The 12,336-nt window shown below is 42.8% G+C and overlaps 1 protein-coding gene across 1 annotated transcript in view; it reads right to left on the minus strand.

The window, feature by feature from the left end:
- Positions 1 to 356: 356 nt before the first annotated feature.
- Positions 357 to 12,336, minus strand: part of LOC134965666 (nicotinamide N-methyltransferase-like) — a 43,890-nt gene continuing 31,910 nt past the window's right edge. The window contains exon 3 of the mRNA XM_063941993.1: positions 357 to 778. Within this exon, the coding sequence (XP_063798063.1) occupies positions 358 to 778 (421 nt within the window). The 3' untranslated portion in view covers position 357. The remainder of the gene's footprint in view (positions 779 to 12,336) is intronic.

Here is a 12,336-nt window from a genome sequence, read left to right on the forward strand (position 1 = left end):
AGACTCTGGCACTGTGCCAGAGTCTTTAGCGCTCAGACAGAGAACTAACAGCACTGCTACCAGCTACGAGATGGGAGAGAAGCGGGCCCACACCCAGAGACTGCACACAGTTCCCCTCCTCTCTAGATATGCCCCTGGCACACATGGAACCTGTATATGGGCCCCCTCCTCTCTGAAACCACACCTGGAAAAACCCAATGCATTCTCAGTACACTTCTACGTGCGTGTGTCAAAGCTTCATCATCTCTTTACAAACACAATCAGGATGTATGAACAGTGCGATTTAGACACATGTGCAGTACAAAGAAAATGCTCAACTGCACCTGACACAGCATGTGACTCAGAATCAGGCCCTTATTACTCTCTGTGAGCTTTGATAAATATAACTGCCTCATAGTCAATAAGGTCACTCTCTGCTGTTCTTTTCTGGACTGTACAGTGATCAATAATAAACCCTTCAACAGTGAGAACTTTTCTTGCAAAGTTCTCATCATATTTGCACACGTGTACCTTGTCCTGCCCAACCATTATGTAAGTTGTATTTAAAACCCCTATCAATATCAGGTATCCTTCAGGTTTTAGTAGCTTCACAATTTTTCTGAAACTCCTTATATAATCATCTTGGTCTTTGCTGATGGTATCCAACATCCATGTACAGATGACACAGTCTGCTGGTGGGAGCACCTCTGGGTCTATGAGATTCTCATTGTCAATGTCACATTTCATGATGTTTGTTATTGCCGTCTTCAATGTCATGTCTTTGTCCTGACACTGGTCACTGAAATATACAAACACAATAAAGTTCACTGGTATCTAGGACTTGCCATGCCACCACATGAGAAATAGGATATAGTTTTATATGGAGATTCAATGGGTGGGAAGGTATAATTTAGGAAGGCATTGTTTGTTTTCTAGAAGGGTTCCTCGAAAATGGTAGACATTGGGCATTATCCTACATTTTCAGTCAGACACCCCTTTAATCTTTCAGGAGCATTTTATATGGCAGTGGTGGGAAACAGGTGGCCATTGGATAGCTCTATCCGGAACACCCATCTCCTTCCAGCTTTATTCCTTTATGCCTCACACTTATTCTCTGCATAAAACCCATCTAGAATCAATTGTAAAGCAGAGCATAAGACTGAAAAAGATCAGAGCATCAAAAAAAAATGTTTTTGCTTAACCTCATACAATACATGGGGTGTATGTGGATCTCAGAGCATGTTTGACACTTTTGGGTTAATGGAAGAATTTACGGCATGTGGGCTGGTATTTCTTGGCACCCCAGGCAAGATTTACATTACTGCCCTATTTCCCCAATATAATCCTTCAATCCATTTACATAAAATCACACTTAGTCTATGACAATGGGGGCAGAGTTATTTTTCATATGCACATCCATTTATCAACTCACCCTCACAGCACTTATTAACACATTTGTCCACACTGTCAGCACCTCCTATCCTCCCGTTACCCAGCATTTACTCATCCATTCACCCAGAGAACTCATTAAGCCCCTCACAGCACAATTACCTCCTACCCCACACCTTCCAAGCACACATTAGTAATTTTCTCCAAGTATTTATCAACCCCCCTCACAGCAAAAATTACCCTACATTACTCCCAGAACCTATTTATCCTTTCATGCTCAACACCCATTAACCCTGTCACGTAGCACTTATTAATCAATTCACCCGCAGCACTCATTAACTCCCCTTCTCATAGCACCATTAACCTCAATCACACACTAAGAACAATACAAAAATAATACAAAAATAATGAGACTGCGCATCTAACTTTGATGACAATTTTATAAATAATTAAAACATATACAGCACACAGATACCGGCCAGTATCATAAAACTACACATAAAATAATATAAGCACAATATTAACACACTATTGAACCAAGTGAGTCCCTAAACCTTGGCAGCATATATAGAGAACAAAATGGTGGAGGAGTAGGGGGGAGGAATAGAGGAATAGAGCAAACAGCAAGGGTAGTAACATGGGAAATAAAAAGGGTGTAGGAATAACAGTAACCAATGACAATTATGGGTCATCTTTGCTGCAGAAGAATTATGATGTCCCTACCATAAGGAGAAATACACATCTCAATTTTATGTATGTAAATGCTAGAAGCCTTACAGGTAAAAAAGGGGAACTAGAAATCCTCACAGCAAGCAAGGAATATGATATTATAGGCATTACTAAAACGTGGTGGGATGAATCTCACAATTGGACAGTCAATCTAGAGGGTTACACGCTGCACAGGAGAGACAGACTAAATAAATGGGGTGGAAGGGTATGTCTTTACGTAAAGCCATTTCTAAAACCTGGTATACAGGAAGATATTCAAGAAGGGGCTGTAAATACTATTGAGAAGTTATGGGTAAAAATTGCATGCAAGGATAAAGTAATAAAGAAGTTATTATTGGGGTTATGCTACAGGCCACCTGGTATTAATGTGTCTGATGAGAAATTGTTACTGAATCAAATAGAAAGAGCAGCAGGAGTAGGAGATATAGTAGTGATGGGAGACTTTAACTATCCCGAGATAAACAGGAAAATCAATTAATGTGATACTGCTAGGGGCAATATGTTTTTAAACACGCTAAATTATAATTACTTAGTTCAATTAATCGAGGAACCAACTAGGTACAATGCAATCTTAGACCTGGTATTAACTAACAATGGGGAATAGGTATAAAATATTGAAGTAGGAGAGCCCATAGGTAACAGCGACCACAATATGGTCACATTCAATATCAATTTTCATAAGCAGTCCTATACTGGCTCAACTAGGACTCAAAACTTAAGCAAAGCCAACTTTGACATGATGAAGGAAGCATTAAGGGACATTGAATGGGAAATTTTGTTTCAAGGAAAAATACTACAGAGAAATGGGATGTATTAAAATCACTGCTAATTAATAATACTCGTAAATTTATTCCCACCAGCAGCAAAAAAAGGAATAAAAATCCCAAACCAATGTGGTTTAACAAAAATATAAAGGAATTAATGGACAAAAATGACGAGCATTTAAAAAATACAAATCTGAGGGGGATGCAGAGTCATTCCAGCACTATAAGGACTGTAACAAAATATGCAAAAAAGGAATAAGAGCGGATAAAGTAGAAACTTAAAAACTAGTAGCAAAGAAAAGCAAAGCGAATCCCAAAATTTTTTTAAGTACATAAACAGCAAGAGACTAAAGAAGGAGAGTATAGGCCCTTTAAATGACAAGAGGGGAGTCTTAATCAAAAATGATAATGACATAGCAAACAAACTAAGCAAGTTTTTTTCAATGGTATTTACCAGAGAGTACCAAATGCTGGGTCTAACACAAAATCTCAACAAAGATAATGTCCCACTGCTAAATGCTTATTTATGTGAGGAGGTAGTCTGTGACCGATTAAAAAAGTAAAAGATTAATAAGTCACCTGGTCCAGATGAAATTCACCCGAGAGTTCTTATGGAGTTGCACGCTGAACTAGCAAGACCTCTATATTTGATCTTTAAGGATTCGGGTAAATCGAGTATGGTTCCCAAAGACTGGCGTATAGCGGAGGTAGTGCCAATATTCAAAAAGGGGAGAAAAGCTGAACCAGGTAATAATAGACCAGTTATTATTACATCTATAGTGGGGAAAGTATTGGAAGGTATTCTAAGGGACATTATTCAAAAGTTCCTTGAAAAAGGTCATTAAAAGGAACCAACATGGATCAGTAAAGGACATGTCAAACCAACTTACTTGGCTTTTATGAAACAGTAAGTGCGAACCTTGATCAGGGTAAGGAGGTGGATGTAATCTTTTTAGATTTGCCAAAGCTTTCGACACTGTACCACACATGCGTCTTATCTATAAGCTACAAGAAATGGGGCTAAGGAGCACAATGTGCACTTTGGTCAGTAATTGGTTAGATAATAGGGAGCAGCGCATTGTGGTCAATGGATAATTTTCAAATTGGACTAAAGTACTAAGTGGTGTGCCACAAGGGTCTGTACTTGGACCACTTTTGTTCAACATTTTAATCAACGACCTAACAGCAGGTCTAAAGAGCATGGTGTCAATTTTCGCAGACGATACCAAATTGTGTAAGGTTATAAATACGGAGGGGGATGCTGAGTCTCTTCAGAATGACTTAATTAAACTGGAAGCATGGGCAGCAAAATGGAGAATGAGATTCAACACAGACAAGTGTAAGGTAATGCACTGTGGGGGCAAGACCAGAAATTACACCTACATACTAAATGGGGTAATACTAGGGGATTCTGTACTGGAAAAAGATTTAGGAGTTCACATAGATAACAAATTAAGCAGCAGTACCCAAAGTAGGAGTGCAGCAAAGAAGGCTAATAAGATATTATTATGCATTAAATGGGGAATTGATGCAAGGGACGAGAGTATTATACACCCATTATATAAATCACTAGTGAGGCCACATCTTGAATACTGTGTGCAATTTTGGGCATCATATTGCAAAAAGGATATCCTGGAGCTAGAGAAGGTTCAGAGGTTGGCGACCAAACTAATCAAGGGCATGGAGACGCTGGAATACAAGGAAAGGCTTGCAAGGTTAGTCATGTTTACATTGGAAAAGATGAGACTAAGAGGGGACATGGTCAACATCTACAAATATATAAGGGGTGAATACACAGAGCTTGGGAGGGACCTGTTTTCTATAAGATCAGCACAGAGTGGTCACTCGCTTAGGTTAGAGGAGAGGAGTTTCCGCACATTGAGGCAAAAAGTTTTTTTCACAGTAAGGACAATACGTGTTTGGAATTCCCTGCCTGAGAAAGTAGTGATTGCAAACTCAGTCAACACCTTTAAGAATGGGTTAGATAAATTCCTATTGGATAAAGATATTCAGGGTTATGGTGCATAGGCATGCATTATAGTTATTATAACTAGTCCTAACATAAAAATAACTAGTCCTATAATAAGACTGCATAGGTGACCACAAATAGGTTGAACTCGATGGACAATTGTCTTTTTTCAACCTTAGTTACTATGGTAACCCAAGATTTCTCCACAAATAGTTCTTATTAGATCATGTGGCTCCAAACAAGATGTTTAATTAACTCTCAGTCCCAATGAGGCCTCCGCTCAAAATAATTCCGACGTTGAATACATAATTAATAATGGGATAGTGAAGCACAGTTTGTATGGCATGCAGCTTTCTCCAATTATTTAACACTTTAAAACCAGTTAGTAATTCATTTCTGTGCACTCATGCAATGCAGCATACAGGTTATAATAAGATCCAGCAAACATTTAGGATACACCATGTGATACACTCAATTTAATACCTCTGCCCATGGCTGTAGTACCCGGGATCGCACGATGGTGAATGGACTCCTGCTTTTCTCCCCTTAGCACTGGGGTATGGCAGTGAAGACATTGGCCGGCCGGCCGGCTGGCTCAGAGATGTTTACAACAAGCAGATGAATGCTGCAATAGTTGGAATAGTGTCCTGTCCTGTAAGAAACGCATTTCCCTGCCTCCAATCTTGGTGTCAGCGGCTTCCTCATTGTTATAAAATGCAAAGCGAGCAATAGACAGCCCCTTGTAGTATTGCTGTGCTCACCATGATGCGGGCACGGTGTCTTACTGCACTCACCACAGATTTTATTCTACTTCTATGGGTGTTGTGGACACCTACAGAGGGAGAAAAGCCTGTTGTGCCTGTATTCCAGCTACAGCATTTCACCACCTGTTGGGATTCCTGCGTCAGCACTGTGATCTCTGGGATCCTGACAGGCGGTCTCTTGATTGGCTCCAGTTATGAGGGGACCATAACAACATAAGGCGGCCTTTCCCACATATTGGTGAATTGCTAATTCTGCCTAATATCTACCCAGGAAATGCATAGAACTAGAGATGAGCGGGCTCGGTTCCTCGAGATCCGAACCCCCCCCCCGAACATCACCTATTTTACACGGTTCCGAGGCAGCCTCGGATCTTCCCGCCTTGCTCAGTTAACCGGAACGCGCCTGAACATCATCATCCCGCTATCAGATTCTCGCGAGATTCATATTCTATATAAGGAGATGCGCGTCGCCGCCATTTTCACTCATGCTTTGGAGATTGAATGGAGAGGACGTGGCTGCATTCTCTCCCTGAAAAGCTCCGTAATCTGTGCTCAGTGTGCTGAAAATATCTGTGCTCAGTGTGCTGCAAATAACCTGTGCTCAGTGTGCTGAAAATATCTACGTTCTCTGCCTGAAAATGCTCCATATCTGTGCTCAGTGTGCTGCAAATATCTGATCAGTGTGCTGCATTGTGGGGACTGTGGACCACCAGTATATAATATATATACTTTTCTATAGCTTCTATACTGCTTGTCAGGACACATGGTCACAGTTACACCGCTCTGTACTGATATATACAATAATATATATACTTTTCTATAGCCTATATACTGCTTGTCAGGACACACATGTGTCACAGTTACACCGCTCTATACTACTACTGATATACAGTAATACATATACTTTTCTATAGCTTCTATACTGCTTGTCAGGACACATGTGTCACAGTTACACTGCTCTGTACTGATATATATACAATAATATATATACTTTTCTATAGCTTCTATACTGCTTGTCAGGACACATGGATCACAGTTACACCGCTCTGTACTGATATATACAATAATTTTAAATCATTTTCTATAGCTACTATACTGCTTGTCAGGACACACATGTGTCACAGTTACACCACTCTGTACTACTACTGATATGCAGTACTACATATACTTTTCTATAGCTTCTATGCTGCTTGTCAGGACACATGTGTCACAGTTACACTGCTCTGTACTGATATGTATACAATAATATATATACTTTTCTATAGCTTCTAGTATTACAGTGCAGCATTTTGGTGACCAACAGTATACATATATAGTATAGTACAGCAGGCCATTGCTATTGATATGTTACTGCCATATAATTGCACACATTAAAAAATGGAGAAAAAAAATGTGGAGGGTAAAATAGGGAAAGATCAAGATACACTTCCACCCCGTGCTGAAGCTGCTGCCACTAGTCATGGCCGAGATGATGAAATGCCATCAACGTCGTCTGCCAAGGCCGATGCCCAATGTCATAGTAGAGAGTATGTAAAATCCCAAAAACAAAAGTTCAGTAAAATGACCCAAAAATCTAAATTAAAAGCGTCTGATGAGAAGCGTAAACTTGCCAATATGCCATTTACGACACGGAGTGGCAAGGAACGGCTTAGGCCCTGGCCTATGTTCATGGCTAGTGGTTCAGCTTCACATGAGGACAGTCCTTTGCGAGGAAGATTAAATATCACAGCAGTCATTCTGCTGCAAAGCGGATAACTCAGGTCTTGAAACCTGCGGTGGTATTAAACGTGTGTCCTGTATCCACCATTAATTCACAGGGAATAAGATAATTAATTGAGGTACTGTGCCCCTGGTACCAAATACCATCTAGGTTTCATTTCTCTAGGCAGGCGATACCGAGAATGTACATAGACATAAGTAAAAGAGTCACCAGTGTCCTAAAAAATGCAGTTGTACCCAATGTCCACTTGCCCACGGACATGTGGACAAGTGGAGCAGGGCAGGCTCAGGACTATATGACTGTGACAGCCCACTGGGTAGATGTATTGCCTGCCGCAGCAAGAACAGCAGCGGCGGCACCAGTAGCAGCATCTCACAAATGCGAACTCATTCCTAGGCAGTCTGCGCTTTGTATCACCGCTAACCATAAGAGGCATACAGTTGACAACCTCTTACGGAAACTGAGGAACATCATCGCTGATCCACGTGATTTCCGACAAGTTGAATTCCATGACTTGTCGTATAAAAAATCCGGAATTGAATAGGTTGGAACCCCTTTTGACCTGAAAAAGTCGAAAACTGCAGTCTTTCCGACAAGACGGCAGTTTCGACTTAAATTGAATATACCCCATAGTCTCAAATGCATATGCTGCCCCATAGTCATATTTCCCTCTGTCTCTCCCCCCACATTCTTCTGTGTCTCTCTAACCCCCTCACATTACCCTCTGCCTCAGTGACATGGCAACATTCACCTGTCTCTCAGTAACCCCCCTCGACACATTCCCCTCTGTCTCTCAGTGAGTCCCCACATTCCTCTGTCTCAGTGACACCCCCACATTCACCTGTATTTCAATGACCCCCCTCACCTCATTCCCCTGTCTCTCAGTGATAGACCCCACATTCCTCTGTCTCTCAGTGATAGCCCCCACATTCATCTGTTTCAGTGACACCCCCACATTTGCCTGTCTCTTAGTGACCCCCAAAACATTCCCCTCTGTCTCTTGATGACTACCACACACACACTGACATTCCCCTCTGTCTCTCAGTGACCACACAGTCACACATTCCCCTCTGTTTCTCAGTGACACCCCCCCCCCCCCCCCCCCCCCACACACATTCCCTTCTTGGCGGCAGCATTAATACAAATGTCCTCACCAGTGAAAAGAGGGTGGTATTTAGGTTGCCAGCTGTTGGGATCCAGCGCACAGTATACCGGTGACAGAATCCTGACGCCCGGCATACCGACACCTTTTCTCCCTATTGGGGGTCCACAACCCCCCGGAGGGTGAATAGATAGCGTGGCACTCGCACAGCTGTCATTATGCCGGTGGTCGGGATTCTGGTGCCGGTATGCAGGCCGACGGGAGCCCGGACACCGGCATACCGTACCTCACCCATGTGACACACACAAACAACATTTACTGACAAACACACAACTTACATAGGAGGAGAGGAGACCTCAAGGCCTGGTGTGGGCTGTGACTCACATGGTTTTGCATGCCCCCTCAGCTCTGACATCCATGAAACCAGCTGTCCTAAAAGACAGCAGACTCCTCCCCAGACCCTTGAGGCATTTTTCTGTTGTATTGGGAAGCTGCTGTGGGAATGGTAAACTGCAGCATTTAGTTTATATGGGCAAGGGGAGGGGCCTAGTGTTGTATGGGGGCGGGGCTTTGAACGGGACAGGGGTGGAGCTTCGGGTGGACCTTCAGGTGGATACAGGAAAGGAAAGGCAGGTTTAGTCTATGGTAGGGGTGAAAGGGCAGCCGGAGGTAAGGGAGCTGCTTTGTGTGTTGACAGGAAATATTTTTTTTTTCCTGTCAGCACTGGCTGCCTGTACTGCAGGGGATCCTGTGGGCCTATTTTCAATGGGAGGCTTGGAGCTGCAGCTCCATCCACCCCATTGTTATTCCGGCTCTGTGTATGAGGATTGTTGTAACTCCATCTAGACTGACCTTAGTGATCTCCTCTATTGTGAGAATGAGTTATTAAGCATACCCAATTGGAAAATCATGATTTGGGAAAGGAATCAGTTATACCCCTTTTACACTGACAATTTTATCCCGGGATCTTGCACGTGAACGCACATCATCCCGGGATTTTTGTCACTGTAAAAGGGTACACTTACAATTTCCCGGGACGAGCATCCCGGGATTTGAACCCAGGTCTCAGGAAGCTGTGCATTGTGAATGGGTATACCGGGTCAAGGCGACCCGGCACCCGTTTTCTGCATAAGAGGAAGTGGTGCTTGGAGAAGATTATCTCCAAGCACCGCCTCCGGGAGAGTCAGCGGTGACGTCACCGACCCAGCAATATGCCGGGTAGGGTCGCTAATGTAAAAGGGTCATTCCCCGGAATGTGTCCCGGGAATGACCCGAGCCTGCGAATGTAAAAGGGGTATTGCAGAGATACAGTGTAGATTGAGGTAACTTTGAAATATGTTTTTATACTGTTTCTATTTAATAATAGAGAGTCACACTCTGGAACATTATTGTGTGACTTACCTCTGCCACCTTTCCTACAGGTCAGGATTTCTCCTTGCCCTTTCTGCGAACCTAATGTACAGTCATCCCCATATGGGAGCTTGTCACCTGACTGCTCTCCTCCAGTTGGAGTGCTACTGCCTCAGCTGATCCTAGCAGCCAATAAGGGCTTTGCAGTTTCTACATATTCCCTGTGAGGTCTCCCGCTAATGGCCAGAGCAAACTTTTGCTTCCCTAAATTACTCTGCTAATCCTTGGCTTCTGTTTGAATTGCTGAATATCTGGATGCAGATCTGCAGTTTACTACAGTCTTCCTAGATTCCTGTGTCTTCCTTCATTGCTGGGTTTCACTCTGCAAGTCTCACAGAGGGCTGAAGTTGCGGATCCGAAGGCTGCTCGTACACTGGAGGAATGGCTGTGGAAGCAGGGAGGAACTGGGGAGGCCAGATGTAATTCCTTCTCATATAACTCGAGGTTCTAGGATGAGTAACTGAAGAACAAAACGTAGGGCTAGGCTGTAATACTCTGGAAGGAGCTGTAAGAATGTTCACAGAGAGACAAGGCTGGAGAACTAAAAAAAACACTGCTGAAGAATGAATACCGATGAGGCGCGACTGAAGAACACTGAATGTAACTGTTGAAAATTGAATGCTACGATGGTGTGACTGAAGAACACTAAATATAACTGTTGAAGAACGAATGCTGCGAAGCCGTGAATAAAAAGAACACTGAATGTAACTGTTGAAGAATGAATACTGCAGAGGCGTGACTGAATAACATGAAATGTTACTGTAGAAGTTAGAGGGCGGACAGCTGCAGACTGCGGAACAGAGAATCGCCAGCAGAGGTGCAGTGGAAGGTGACAGACAGGCTTGCTCAGTGGAGTTGGAGACCCTTTGGATGATGGGAAACCACAGGAGACACCTGAGGGAGCTCAGAGCTGGAGCTTCTGATCTAGGCAGTAACATAAAGCACTGGCAGCATGCAAGAGTGGGCTGATCCCTTTTGTAAGAGGAAGCTGCCTCCCATTGGACTCAGCATTCCACAGAGCTCAGCGATTGGACACAGAGAACCTTGGTCTCCAACATGGTGGTTCCCAGCGCTGCAGACACACAGGAGCACTCATCTCCCATACTCCAGCAGCCACACCATCACCCTGCCAGCACCATTGTGCCTCACATGGCCATGCAGCACCACCAGCAGCCGGACGGGTAAGCCACGGACAGCGGCTCAGGAGATAAGCCCCGGGACCTGACAGCAAGGATCTGTGCTGTTGAATTTTGTTACAAGTACAGTATAGAAAGTGCTTCCAGAGTGATCATTCAGCTATGACATCATTTGCTTCCTGCTGTCTGACCGAGTGTGGATCATTGCATCAACAGTATCTAGGTCGACAATGTTTGGGTCGACCACTATAGGTATTTATTGATACCCTCGATGTGGAAACATAACAACATATGCATAAAGTTTTCAACAATTATAAACCTTAAAGGATATCCTTGATATATAAATGTACTGTATTATACTTGCACTAGCAAATGCTATGGTGTATAATGTGATATCTAGGATCTAATCTCCTGTCCCCCCATACCCCCCTCCTTTTCTTTACCTTCTGTACGTCTTTATATTGTTTGTTTATGTTTTTGTTCTATTTTAATAATTGTGATTTTTTATAGTCAGATATTGAGATAGTTGGAGCATTGATTCCGATGCTTGTCATCAAAGCTTACTTTTGTCTTTGGATGAAACCTGTTTATATACGGCCATTATTATTGGATGCTTATTACATTTCTGTATATCTGACACCCAAACCTGTTTCATTATAATATCTGACTTTGTACTGTCTGATTTCTTTATTTGTGCTGAAAAAATTTGAATAAAAATTATATTTAAAAAAAAATAAAAAATCTTCTTGCGGCAGCCAGTGCGAATGAAAGGTTCGCTAGAACCTGTGCACAACCACAACAGACTTTGTACCCGTACGTCGAGCGTGCGCATTGCGGTTCATGTGCATGCTCAGAAATGCCGATTTTTAGCCTCAACGCTGCGCTGCGAAAATTCTGTAGTGAGTGAACAACTCAGAATGGCCTCCATGGTGTTGAATGATGGTTACCTTCCCAAAATCCGAAGGGTCTTTACTGATGGCTTTGAACTTTTCCTTGACAACTTGGAGAACTCTTTCTCTCTGTTCAAGTGGGGTGTTTTCATCCCCAATCTGTATGGTCTTCCACCATGCCTCTGTTTCTCGGTTTGAATCAGGCTTTATCATCACACTGCACTGATTTGCACTGAAACTCGGGTCAATAATATCTTGAAAAGTGTTTAACAGTTTAGCAACTGAGCAATTATGAAATAACAAAATATGGTGGTTATGAGGATTCAGAATTTTTAACGGGACTCGTCCATCTTCCACTTGAACTAGTGATCTTGCAACAACTATGTTGTCCTGAAAATTAATCTCATCGGGCTCCACCAAAGCTTTGTAACTCGCGCCCTAGGGTCCACAACATGCCTTGCCCCACACAAATGTTTTGGAATTA

The sequence above is a fragment of the Pseudophryne corroboree genome, chromosome 10 (assembly GCF_028390025.1).
Source record: "Pseudophryne corroboree isolate aPseCor3 chromosome 10, aPseCor3.hap2, whole genome shotgun sequence".
Classification (NCBI taxonomy): Eukaryota; Metazoa; Chordata; class Amphibia; order Anura; family Myobatrachidae; genus Pseudophryne; species Pseudophryne corroboree.